General features: G+C 43.3%; 1 protein-coding gene across 11 annotated transcripts; it reads right to left on the reverse strand.

The window, feature by feature from the left end:
• Positions 1 to 7,389: 7,389 nt before the first annotated feature.
• Positions 7,390 to 12,645, reverse strand: LOC127340827 (uncharacterized). 11 transcript variants are annotated; one of them, XM_071827824.1, is made up of 9 exons: positions 12,186 to 12,645; positions 11,869 to 12,054; positions 10,879 to 10,980; positions 9,953 to 10,013; positions 9,814 to 9,862; positions 9,411 to 9,486; positions 9,031 to 9,115; positions 8,291 to 8,386; positions 7,390 to 7,855 (listed from the first exon to the last, which is right to left on the reverse strand). In XM_071827824.1, the coding sequence occupies exons 2-6, from the start codon at positions 11,962 to 11,964 to the stop codon at positions 9,450 to 9,452; spliced, it is 345 nt and encodes a 114-aa protein (XP_071683925.1). In that variant the 5' UTR covers positions 11,965 to 12,054; positions 12,186 to 12,645; the 3' UTR covers positions 7,390 to 7,855; positions 8,291 to 8,386; positions 9,031 to 9,115; positions 9,411 to 9,449. The 11 variants fall into 11 exon arrangements, with proteins under 11 accessions (XP_071683925.1, XP_071683924.1, XP_071683928.1 ...); XM_071827823.1 differs by having other exon boundaries at positions 9,031 to 9,137; positions 12,186 to 12,644; XM_071827827.1 differs by having other exon boundaries at positions 10,879 to 10,949; positions 12,186 to 12,641.
• Between the last annotated feature and the right edge of the window lie 1,621 nt (positions 12,646 to 14,266).

Consider the following 14,266-nt stretch of genomic DNA (forward strand, 5'->3'; position numbering starts at 1 on the left):
TCCGTTCTTAGCAACAAAGATTTTGCCTTCGGATCTGTGATAGAAAGTGTACCCTATAGTTTCCTTAGGGTATCCTATGAAGACGCATTTCTCCGCTTTGGGTTCTAGCTTGTCCGGTTGTAACTTCTTTACATAGGCTTCGCAACCCCAAACTTTCAGGAACGACAGCTTAGGTTTCTTATTAAACCATAATTCATACGGTGTCGTTTCTACGGATTTTGATGGTGCTCTATTTAAAGTGAATGCGGCTGTCTCTAATGCATAACTCCAAAATGATAACGGCAAATCAGTAAGAGACATCATAGAACGAACCATATCTAAGAGAGTTCGATTACGACGTTCGGACACACCGTTACGTTGAGGTGTTCCCGGCGGTGTCAATTGTGAAAGTATTCCGCATTTCTTTAAATGCATGCCAAACTCATAACTCAGATATTCACCTCCACGATCAGATCGTAGAAACTTAATCTTCTTGTTACGTTGATTTTCTACTTCACTTTGAAATTCCTTAAACTTCTCGAAAGTTTCGGATTTATTTTTCATGAAATAGATATACCCATATCTACTCAGATCATCTGTGAAGGTTAGAACATAACGATAACCACCGCGCGACGCTACACTCATTGGTCCGCACACATCGGTATGTATGATTTCCAATAAGTCAGTAGCTCGCTCCATCATACCAGAAAATGGAGTCTTTGTCATTTTTCCCATTAGACATGCTTCGCATCTATCAAGTGACTCAAAGTCAAGTGATTCAAGTAATCCATCAGTATGGAGTTTCTTCATGCGTTTCACTCCAATATGACCAAGACGACAGTGCCACATATAAGTAGAATTATCATTCAATTTAATTCGCTTAGCATCAATGTTATGTATATGCGTATCACTACTATCGAGATCTAATAGAAATAAGCCATTCTTTTGTGGTGCTCGACCATAAAAGATATTATTCATAAAAATAGAACAACCATTATTCTCAGACTTGAATGAATAACCATCTTGCATTAAACAAGATCCAGATATAATGTTCATGCTCAACGCAGGTACATAATAACAATTATTTAGGCTTAAAACTAATCCCGAAGGTAGATGTAGAGGAAGTGTGCCGACTGCGATCACATTGACCTTGGATCCGTTTCCAACGCGCATCGTCATTTCATCTTTCGCTTGTCGTTTATTCTTTAGTTCCTGTTTCGAGTTACAAATATGAGCAACCGAACCAGTATCAAATACCCAGGTACTAGAACGAGAACCAGTGAAATGAACATCTATAACATGTATATCAGATATACCTTCTTTCTTCTTCTTGACAAGGCCGCTCTTCAGATCAGCCAGATACTTGGAGCAATTACGCTTCCAGTGTCCCTTCTCCTTGCAGTAATAGCACTCAGCATCAGGCTTAGGGCCGTTCTTAGGTTTCATAGGAGGCGTGGCAGCTTTGTTGCCACCCTTCTTGAATTTTCCCTTAGACTTGCCCTGTTTCTTGAAACTGGTGGTCTTGTTGACCATCAACACTTGGTGCTCTTTCTTGATCTCAATCTCAGCAGCTTTTAGCATGCCAAAGAGTTCAGGTAACTCCTTGTTCATGTTCTGCATATTGTAGTTCATCACAAAGTTCTTGTAACTTGGTGGCAGTGATTGAAGGACACGATTAATCCCCAGTCTGTTAGGAATCACTATTCCCAAGTCACTGAGTTTCTTCGCATGCCCGGTCATGGCGAGCATGTGCTCACTAACGGAGCTGCCTTCTTCCATCATACAGCCGAAGAAATGTTTCGATGCTTCATAGCATTCCACGGCCGCATGAGTCTCGAATATAGCTTTCAGCTCATTCATCAACTCATGAGGATCATGGTGCTCAAAACGTTTTTGAAGATCGGATTCTAGACTGCACAGGATGGCACACTGAACTTGAGAGTACCGAGTTTTCCGAGTTGCGTAAACAGTTTTTACTTCATCGGTTTCATCTTCTGCAGGAGGGTCACCTAGCGGTGCATCAAGCACAAATTGCAGATTTCCGCCAGAGAGGAAGATCCTCACATGACGGAACCAGTCGGTGAAGTTGCTACCGTTGCTCTTAAGTTTCTCTTTCTCTAGGAACTGATTAAAATTGATTGGGGACGCCATCTCTACAACATATATTTGCAATAGTTTAGACTAAGTTTATGACAAATTGAGTTCAAATTTTAATTCAACATAATTAAAAACCTAAGTGAACTCCCACTCAAAACAATATCCCTCGCATTGTCTTAGTGATTACACGAACCAAATCCACCGCACCTAAACCCGATCATCACGAGAAAAGGTGTGATTTCAATGGCGAACACTCAAAGTGTTCATCATATCAACTATATGATTCATGCTCTACCTTTCGGTATCACGTGTTCCGAGACCATGTCTGTACATGCTAGGCTCGTCAAGGCCACCTTAGTATCCGCATGTGCAAAACTGTCTTGCACCCGTTGTATGTACTTATTGAATCTATCACACCCGATCATCACGAGATGCTTCGAAACGACAAGACTTGGTAACGGTGCTACTAAGGATGAACACTTTATTATCTTGAGATTTTAGTGAGGGATCATCTTATAATGCTACCGTCGCGATCTAAGCAAAATAAGATGCATAAAAGGATTAACATCACATGCAGTTCATATGTGATATGATATGGCCCTTTTGTCTTTGCGCCTTTGATCTTCATCTCCAAAGCACGGACATGATCTCCATCATCTTTGGGCATGATCTCCATCATCGTCGGCGTAGCGTCAAGGTCAATGGCGCCGTCTTCATGATTGTCCTCCATGTAGCAACTATTACAACTACTTTGAAGTACTACTCAACATGAAATTTAAAGACAACCATAAGGCTCCTGCCGGTTGCCACAATACAATAATGATCATCTCATACATATTCATCATCATATTATGGCCATATCACATCACCAAACCCTGCAAAAACAAGTTAGACGTCTCTAATTTGGTTTGCATATTTTACGTGGTTTAGGGTTTTCGAGAGAGATCTAATCTACATACGAACATGAACCACAACGTTGATACTAATGTTTTCGATGGAAGAGTAAATTGAATCTTCACTATAGTAGGAGAGACAGACACCCGCAAAGCCTCTTATGCAATACAAGTTGCATGTCGAACGAGGATCAAGTCTCATGAACGCGGTCATGTAAAGTTAGTCCGAGCCGCTTCATCCCACTATGCCACAAAGATGCAAAGTACTCAAACTAAAGATAACAAGAGCATCAACGCCCACAAACCATTGTGTTCTACTCGTGCAACCATCTATGCATAGACACGGCTCTGATACCACTGTAGGATAACGTTGCATAGAAAACAAAAATTTTCCTACCGCGAACACGCAATCCAAGCCAAGATGCAATCTAGAAGACGGTAGCAACGAGGGGGTATTGAGTCTCACCCTTGAAGACATTCCAAAGCCTACAAGATGAGGCTCTTGTTGCTGCGGTAGACGATCACTTGCCGCTTGCAAAAGCGCGTAGAAGATCTTGATCACGATCGGTTCCGGCGCCACGAACGGGCAGCACCTCCGTACTCGGTCACACGTTCGGTTGTTGATGAAGACGACGTCCACCTCCCCGTTCCAGCGGGCAGCGGAAGTAGTAGCTCCTCTTGAATCCGACAGCACGACGGCGTGGTGTCGGTGGTGGTGGAGAAGTCCGGCGGAGCTTCGCTAAAGCTACGCGGGAGTTATGGAGGAGAAGGGGGCGGCTAGGGTTTGGGAGGGGGTGGCCGGCCATTCAAGGGGGGCGGCCAGCTTGTGGTCTTGGGGTGGCCGGCCCCCTCCCTTGGCCCCTCATTATATAGGTGGATCCCCAAGTGTTGGTGTCTAAGTCTTCGAATAAGACCCGAACCAAAAACCTTCCATGAGAGGGGAAACCTAGCCCAACTAGGACTCCCACCAAAAGGTGGGATTTCCACCTCCCATGTGGGGGGTGGCCGGCCCCCTAAGGGGGAGTCCACTTGGGACTCCTCCCCACCTAGGGTTGGCCGGCCATGGAGGTGGAGTCCCATGTGGACTCCACCTTCCTTGGTGGTTTCTTCCGGACTTTTCTAGAACCTTCTAGAACCTTCCATAGAACCTTCCGCGACATTTTATTTCACATAAAATGACATCCTATATATGAATCTTATTCTCCGGACCATTCCGGAACTCCTCGTGATGTCCGGGATCTCATCCGGGACTCCGAACAAATATCCGAACTCCATTCCATATTCAAATACTACCATTTCAACATCCAACTTTAAGTGTGTCACCCTACGGTTCGTGAACTATGCGGACATGGTTGAGTACTCACTCCGACCAATAACCAATAGCGGGATCTGGAGATCCATAATGGCTCCCACATATTCAACGATGACATTAGTGATCGAATGAACCATTCACATACATTACTAATTCCCTTTGTCTCGCGATATTTTACTTGTCCGAGGTTTGATCTTCGGTATCACTCTATACCTTGTTCAACCTCGTCTCCTGACAAGTACTCTTTACTCGTACCGTGGTATGTGGTCTCTTATGAACTTATTCATATGCTTGCAAGACATTAGACGACATTCCACCGAGAGGGCCCAGAGTATATCTATCCGTCATCGGGATGGACAAATCCCACTGTTGATCCATATGCTTCAACTCATACTTTCCAGATACTTAATCCCACTTTTATAGCCACCCATTTACGCAGTGGTGTTTGGTGTAATCAAAGTACCTTTCCGGTATAAGTGATTTATATGATCTCATGGTCATAAGGACTAGGTAACTATGTATCGAAAGCTTATAGCAAATAACTTAATGACGAGATCTTATGCTACGCTTAAAAGGGTGTGTCCATTACATCATTCATATAATGATATAACCTTGTTATTAATAACATCCAATGTTCATGATTATGAAACTAATCATCCATTAATCAACAAGCTAGTTTAAGAGGCATACTAGGGACTTCTTGTTTGTCTACATATCACACATGTACTAATGTTTCGGTTAATACAATTCTAGCATGATATATAAACATTTATCATAAACATAAAGATATAAATAATAACCACTTTATTATTGCCTCTAGGGCATATCTCCTTCACAAAGGGGGCAAAGGCCACAATTTGGCCATCCCCGCTTGGCCAACCGGTCGGCGGTCCAAATCCTATTTTGATTAACAAGCCAAGCGAAGAATTTGATCTTCGGCGGAGCCCAAACCTTCCAAACCGACTTGTAAAGGGGTGACATAGTGGACCCAAGGAATTGCACCTCATAAGCGGACTTAGAAGTGTAGCACCCATTCTCCGTGAGCCTCCAAGAGATATCATCCTCCGAGTTGTCATTGAGTTGGAAGTCTTGTAGTAGACTCCATAGGTCCACAAATTGGGACAGATGGTCAAAGGAGAAGTCTTGGTGGAAGTCAATTTTCCGCACCCAAGCATTGTCATGCAAGGCTTGCGCCACCTTCCAATTTTTCCGCTTGGAGGAGTCAAAAATCAAAGGCGCAATGTCGATAGGTCTCTTCCCCCCAAGCCACGGGGCATGCCAAAAAGGGGTTTTTCTCCCGTTTCCTACCGTGATGATAGTGGCGGCGTAGAAAATCTCCATGTCATGCTCCGAGCATGGGTTCCCGGATCCCGCCCAAATCTTCATAGGATCCTTCCACTCCAACCAAGATCAACGGAGGCGAAGGGCCGTCGCAAATTTATCCATGTGCAAGATGCCAAGGCCCCCAAGTTTCTTTGGCCGACAAACCAATTCCCAATTAACTTTACATTTTTCTCCCGTAGTGTGGTCCTTTGCGGACCAAAGGAAAGCGTGTTCGATCTTGTTGATGAAGGCAACTGTGCCCGCGGGGATGGAGAGCGGGGTTAGGTAGTAGATCGCTTGGGAGGCTATGACGGACTTCACAAGGGCGGCCCGTCCGGCCGTCGTGATGTATTTCCCATTCCAAGTGGGTAGCTTGCCGGCGCATTTATCCTCTAGGTGTTGAGTATCACCCCTCTTTAGGCACCTCACCGTAAGCGGAAGCCCAAGGTAACGTAGCGGGAAAGATTCCCTCACCGCGGGGATCCCGTGGAGGATGTCATCAAGGTCAAGGTTGCCACATCTAATGGGCACAACGGAGGTTTTGAGGAAGTTCGTGGAGAGCCCGGTGACCTTCCCGAAGTCATGGAGGATGGAAGTAAGGTTTTGGATGTCTTCCTTGATCGGAGCCATGAAGATGGCCGCATCGTCCGCATAAAGTGAGGTGCGAAGAATGTTTCCCCTCCCTTTCAACTTGTGAAGCTAACCATGGGTAGTCGCTTTCTCAGGGATTTGAGCAACGTATCAATGGCCAAGACGAAAAGGAGAGGCGAGAGGGGGTCCCCTTGCCGAAGCCCACGTCCATGTTTAATTGGTAGACCGGGCACCCCATTAAGTAGCACCCTTGAGGAGGCGGTGACTAGAAGTGCGACTATCCAATTCCGAAAGCGAACCGGGAAACCTTTTTTTTTCAAGAAGATCAACAAGATAACCCCAACGAACGGAGTCGAAAGATTTGCGGATGTCAAGCTTGAAGAGGAGAGCCGGGGTCTTGTTTCTATGGTGCTTTGCGGACTATCCAATTCCACTGCACCAATCTATACCTAATAATAAAGGGAGGATTGTTTCCTTGGTCCAACACTTTTTTGGACCGATTTACCCTCCCACCAAATCACATACAACACACTAATGTCATCGGATCCACGGGAACGAAAATTGAAAGACTGTTCGTTTTTTTTTTTCGCGACACCACCTTCCTCCACCCATAGAGGTCACGCAACCTCCTCACGAATAGATGAGATCTGTTGGATCCTGATTCCATCCGAAAGTCGAGCAAACGCCCGCGGCGATTTACTCACACTGCGTTAGGTACCCAGATTGCAGGCACAAAAAAGTGCCGGCAAAGGCACCAAAAGTGCCGGCAAAGATTTTTCAAGACACAAAAAAAAGTGCTGCTTTTATTCCAGTCGAGGTAGGTCTTTGCCGGCATTTTTAGAAAAGTGTCGTTAATTGTATTTTAAGGCACTTCCAAAACAGCCGCTAGTTAGTATTGCCAGCACTTTTGAAAGATGCCACAGAATCTTTTTGCTGGCACTTTCCAAAAATGCCATAGAATCTTTTTGCTGGCACTTTTCGAAAAATGTCACGAAATCTTCTTACTTGCACTTTTCTAGAGATACCATCTAAACTTTTTGCCGGCACTTTTAAAGGATGCCTACAATTACTTTTTCAGGCTTTTAATTCTGGTGCCGCTGTTTATTTTCTTAGGCATTTTTAAGGTTGCTATACTGCCTGCAAACATTCAAGCAATCTACAATCAAGCATACATCACACTCAGAAGTCAAGCAATGTTTAAAACCAATATTTCCAAGAAATCTAGGTTTGAAACCAACATTTTGAAACATTCAAGGATTCACAATCCAGGCATCTAACTTACATGACCAACAAGGTTCATCTCCACATCATGAACAACATGATTTGAAACCATTAGATAAAATACACGACAGGGTTCATCTCCACATCATGAACAACATGGTTCATCTGCCGCCGAGGAAGAAAGTTGTCATGGAGTTTGGGCCCTGCCTCGCCGCGCGGCCAGAGGAAGTTGCGCCAGCTGCGCCATGCATCCGACGCCGCAGCCAGGTTCCCGTCCCCGACGCCAAACCCTCTTCCTCGTCGAGCAGGATTTACCAGAGCACCGCTGAGCGCACCCTCCGCCCACCCTCCTGCAGTTCACTTAAAATGTTCCAAGTCCTTCATCCTTTTGATAGTAAATATGAAGATAAAACACCCACAGGATAACTGTGCTTGGATCCTACAGAATGTATGTTCAGAATTAGAGCTAAACTGAGTAGCTGAGAACACAATAAATCCAATTCATGTTTGATTGTGTAACTGTAACATGTCCCTAAGCAGTAAGCAATACAACGATCACCTATAGCCTGTCAGGTTTGTTTACTTTTCCACAATATAAACCAAGTGCAGCCTCTAAGAATAGTTCGACATCTTCATGAGATATCTTCTTCAATCGAAGTAGCTTGGTCATGTATACCAGCTTTTTTAAATCTTCTACTTCCTCCGGTTCATATTAATGTATACCAGCTTTTTTAAATCTTCTACTTCAGTTTTACACGTGCAATTTAAAGGAAGGCAAACATGCATGGAGAAGGTGAAAAAACTACTTCATGCTAAAAAAAAATCATATCAGAATGGACCGAAATGCAATACATCAAGAGTTCACACCGCATACCACTGTGCACACAACGACATGAATTCATGGAGATTCTTCACACCGCATAACACTTTCTATCTTAAAGAGTGAACAATAGTCACAACCATTGAAAACCTTGAATAAATAAATTAATTAGTCAGGGCAGGACACACAGGTTTGAAATTTCATTATGATCATTTTAAAAAGCATGTGAAAACAGAAACTGACTAAATATGGTAAGTATATAAGTCATAGCTAACCTTACTAAATTGTTTTTGTGAAGAGGACTAAGAAAGCAAGCGATGTTGCTTGATGTATTGATCGTTTCTTCTTGAGAAAATTATCTACAGATCTATTGGATGTCCTTTAGTTTTTGTTCATGTAAGTCATGGTTACAGCTCTGCTATTTTTGTACTAATCGAAGGAATATAAGAATTAACGAATAGCCTTTTCCAGGATGAAAAATATGGCTCCACTATCTAAGCTTAACATAACCGATGAGATCTTTTGATATTCAAACAAATTGACCGAAGTGCAAAACATCAACATATATCTGTAGAGATTGCTCCACTTGTCGTGCATCAAAAATCATCTATCAAATACAATCATCTATCAAAAACAGATATATGGTGAAGGATTTAAATAAGAATACAAATTATTTAAATACTGTTTGCATGCATGCATTATCTGCATGTATTTCTTTCGATTCATTATGAGGTGGGAGTAGCTCAAAATTGAATTTAAGAAGCACAGTAGACATCCCTGATAAGAGGACTTACATCTGACATATAGAATGAAAAAGGGACCATGAGTTGCCAGGAAGCAGGAACGAAGCAGTGAACTTAGGATGAATTGAACCTTTTGCTGAAAAGAATGGTGAACTCATCTGTCAAAAGAAATGAACATCATTGAGAAAAATGCAATAACGCACAAGAGTAGGAAAAATCACAAAAGTAAAGCTAACTTGGAATCAAAGGTGCACTTTTGCATTGTTAACTACATTTCTCCGAGTGATGTTAAATGAAACCACCACATGGACGAAATACACTCCCAAAAATATATATGTGAGCTTGTCATTAGAAAGAAGAGAACTTATATTTTTTCTGAGACATATATCTATGAACAGAGGATAGTTTTTGTCAGAAATTCACAGCTCTACCTCTTTAAACTTCACATGTCCCTCACTCTGAACATCACGTCATAGAATAGCTCTTTGAAACAAAATAGCCCACCGCCTAGCAGAATTGCAAAATAGTAAAATAAGCATAGAACAAAACAGTTGGAGGAATAAGAACAAATGCACCCACTGTACCACCGACCCACGGTGTATCATCACAAAAAAAACTGAAAGCCAATGGAAAAGTGAACTGTCGGACATACAAAAATGACTTATTGGGCGCCGCATTGGGCCTCTGCATTTTATACATAGAGAAAAAATTGTCCTTGTCAAGTTGCATTTTATAAAAAAAAAGTTGCATGCACCTCCACTTGCAATACCGAAAAAATGTTTGAGAACATAAGCTATTTAAGATTGAAAGAAATACTCGTTCTAAGTTAAATACCTACTATGCCTCCATTTTGTAGAAGTGGTTGACTTGATAAGTCTTCTTGCTATAAAATTCAAATTCTATAAGCCAACCAGCAACAAAGCATCACACATATTTCCACTTGTTACCATATTGTTTAACTGAATAACAGTACCAGGAAACCCTTGTAACAGGCAAGCTCTTCCGCTTCGGAGACTCCAGCTGTTGATGGGTATCTATTTGTTCAGAAAGATAAACATAGAAACCATGTTTAGCTTATTTAAATTCTTGCATGAGAACAAGAAAATTGGTTCAATTCATCCTAAGTTAATTTCCTTGGTCCTCATATTTTATTCATACATGAGAAGATTACACAAAACAACAACATAAGCTAGTCATGAAGATCAAACAAGTGGCAGCGATCCGCACTATCATTAGTTTCGGATAAGATGACCAAGCTATTAGCAGAAAGTACCTAGCATTAAGATAATTTTGTTGATCTAAAAAATATTAAGCTAATTTTGTGGTATAACCTGCACACAAAAAGCAACTTATGTTAGCCTTGCTAGCTAGCTCACAGGTAGTGTAGTGTGTGGGAAGTGGTCTGGTTTTGTGATGCTGCCAAAAGCTTCATGCATCTTATATTGCATAGTGCTATTTATAGGATACAAGCTAGGTACAAGATGTAGATTTCTAAAGCCTTCTAGAGCTTTCTACTGCTATCCTTTTATAGCTATCTACTAGTAGAGTTATCCACAGTGTTCTACTGGCTAAGACTTACATATGTAATATACTCCTAGAACATACTAGAACATACCAGCACCTACAGTACTACTAGAAGGTACTAGCTAACTCCTGAGCAAGAATTACTGTAACAACTTAAACTAAAAGAAATTTTGGAGTATCACCAGTGCACAAAGAATTTTCAGACAAACAATTTTCAGGCAGTCAATCAACAGTAGCCATATTTCAAATCTAGAGACAACGTGGTGTTGAGTGTCATCATCCTAATATGAAATTTATCCAAGTTTATGTAGTTGAGAGATACATAATGTGAAGCATGAATGTCATATTGGCACACTATGAGCAGCAGATGCTTACATAAAATAGATCAGAATCTGCCCAGCCTGTACTTGAAGGTTTTGCTCTGGATATCTCCGGATCCTTGACCTCTGAATAACATATTGGAAATAGGATTAACCTCTGCAAATAACATACAGGAAATAAGATTAACCACATATACTCATTTCATTTTTTCCCCGCTTACTTACTGCATGGAAATGCCTAACTCCAGAGAGGTCACATGCTGATAAACTAAACCATGTTGTCTAGGGGATACTAACTCTATGCAGCATTATTCCTCTAATACTAAAATGTGGTTAGCTAAACCTGAAATGAAGAGGATACGACAATATATGTAGTTTCTTCCTAATTATGTTGCAACATCGACCAATAGTCAACCAGTTAGTGGAACCTGAATTTCAGGAGGGCCTGTGAAAAAGAGGTATACGGAAAAATTATAGTAACATGATTTTATAGAGACGTGGATCTTGGATTAGACTACTATGTATGTTTGCCTGGGATTAACATGATTTGGGATGACAGTTATTATCCAAGGATCACTTGAATTCCCATTCCATAAATCAACTCTACAGAAATATAGAACATGTGTGTACATGACTACAATGTAAAAGATTGGTGTCCAACATAAAATCATCTAGTGAATCCTAAATGAAAGCTTAGTGCGGCCATTAAACCTCACAGAGTTGCTGGTGAAAATGAACATACCTATGTATAAGCAGAGAAACACATGATGCAGTAAGAAGTGAACCTTTTAGACTAAACTGAATTACATATCCAAATGGCAAATAGTCAAGTAGTATTAGTGACATCACTAAAGCACATATTCAGCATGGCTTAGTTCAATGCAGGAATCAACATGTAGTACAATACTTATGTTCTATGTGCTCAACAAATCATATCTTCAGCTAGCAATAACAACATTGAGATTACCATATAGAGTACCACATGTACAAATTTGTAGCACTACTATCAATAATCAAGGAATTGTATACTCCTAGAATAGCTCACCTTGGTGCCTTGTCCTCTCAGCACAAATGTACCGTTGTTCCAGGTCCCCTGCTTGAGGTGGCTCGAACACCAGGACGCACGCCTCTGAAGCGTCATTGTGACTTATTCTCATACACCTTGGCCTTGCCGGCGAGGTACTTGACTATGTGTCTGGTCGTGGTGTTCATGCCAGGCTGAATAAGCTCACTGGCATAGGCAATATCACAAACACATAATCGACACCAATTATCCAGAAATCACAGTTGAAGTCAATTCCAAACACTTGGCAGTAGATGCTAGATTAAACATTGTGGATCCATGGGGAGAAGGCAACACACCTCAAACATCACGGCTTGTCGAACATGTGACCACGCGGGCATTCTGTGTCTGCCCAGGTGAGCAACATCCATCGAGAGGGCCACAACGAGCAGTTTCTGCCGAGGCGCGAAGGTACTGCGGCGACCACATCCAAAGCTGCCAAGGCGCCGATCCGCGAGTTGGCGCAAGACCAAGACGACGGGGATCCCCAGCCCCAGCCCCGCCCCTTCACCCGCGACCACCCCGGCCACCCCCGAACGGAAGACGACGGAGAGGTGGCGCAGAGGACGGGTGGGGCGGCGAGCATAATGCGATCGGCGAAGGACCCGCGGTGGTGGCGGGCATGCCGCGTCCCTTCCCACCCGCGGTCAGCTGAGGACATGGTGGTGGCGAACGGGGTTGGCGGTGGTTGTGGCGGACATGCCAGCAAATATAAGAAATACCAAAATGAGACAACACAATCAGTTTAAGCAAGGACGCACAAGTTATCTAAAACATCCGCTGAGATCACTAATCAACAAGTCGAGAAGCTCATAAAATGCAAACTATCTACAATCCCAGAGCATTTCTACACAAATGCTTGGAGTTCTTCCTATACATGACATAAATATGAAACCGAGGAACAGGGAAGCCAGACAACAAGACTAGTAAAATACATGTAATTGCCAGCATCATTACATGGATAATTTGCAGATATTGCCCCTAATCATCATAAGGTTTACTAACTCAACTGACGACGGCGCCCAACAGTGACGACCTAAATGCAGACGTTACTGAAGGGATACGTTGCATAGAAAACAAAAAATTTCCTACCGCGAACACGCAATCCAAGCCAAGATGCAATCTAGAAGACGGTAGCAACGAGGAGATGATCGAGACTCACCCTTGAAGAATTCCAAAGCCTACAAGATGAGGCTCTTGTTGCTGCGGTAGACGTTCACTTGCCGCTTGCAAAAGCGCGTAGAAGATCTTGATCACGGCGCCACGAACGGGCAGCACCTCCGTACTCGGTCACACGTTCGGTTGTTGATGAAGACGACGTCCACCTCCCCGTTCCAGCGGGCAGCAGAAGTAGTAGCTCCTCTTGAATCCGGCAGCACGACGGCGTGGTGTCGGTGGTGGTGGAGAATCCCGGCGGAGCTTCGCTAAGCGTGCGGGGAAGAAGGAGGAGTGGGGCGGCTAGGGTTTGGGGAGAGGGGGCGCCGGCCACTTAAGGGGTGCGGCCACCTTGTGGTGTTGGGGTGGCCGGCCCCCTCCCCTTGGCCCCTCATTATATAGGTGGAAGCCCCAAGTGTTGGACTACAAGTCTTCGAATAAGACCCGAACCCAAAACCTTCCATGTGATAGGGAAACCTACCCAAGGTGGGAATCCCACTTGGGGTGGGATTCCCCCCTTCCATGTGGGGGGGTGGCCGGCCCCCTTGGTGGAGACCAAGGTGGACTCCCCCCTCCTAGGGTTGGCCGGCCATGGGAGGTGGAGTCCCTCCGGGACTCCTCCTTCCTTAGTGATTTCTTCCGGACTTTTCTAGAACCTTCTAGAACCTTCCGTAGAAACTTCCGAATCATTTTAAATCTTATAAAATGACTTCCTATATATGAATCTTATTCTCCGGACCATTCCGGAACTCCTCGTGATGTCCGGGATCCCATCCGGGACTTCGAACAAATCTTAGAACTCCATTCCATATTCAAGATCTACCATTTCAACATCAAACCTTAAGTGTGTCACCCTACGGTTCGCGAACTATGCGGACATGGTTGAGTACTCTCTCCGACCAATAACCAATAGCGGGATCTGGAGATCCATAATGGCTCCCACATATTCAACGATGACTTCAGTGATCGAATGAACCATTCACATATGATACCAATTCCCTTTTTCACGCGATATTTTACTTGTCCGAGGTTTGATCATCGGTATCACTCTATACCTTGTTCAACCTCGTCTCCTGACAAGTACTCTTTACTCGTACCATGGTATGTGGTCTCTTATGAACTTATTCATATGCTTGCAAGACATTTAGACGACATTCCACCGAGAGGGCCCAGAGTATATCTATCCGTCATCGGGATGGACAAATCCCACTGTTGATCCATATGC

This window comes from Lolium perenne, chromosome 3, assembly GCF_019359855.2.
Source record: "Lolium perenne isolate Kyuss_39 chromosome 3, Kyuss_2.0, whole genome shotgun sequence".
Classification (NCBI taxonomy): domain Eukaryota; kingdom Viridiplantae; phylum Streptophyta; class Magnoliopsida; order Poales; family Poaceae; genus Lolium; species Lolium perenne.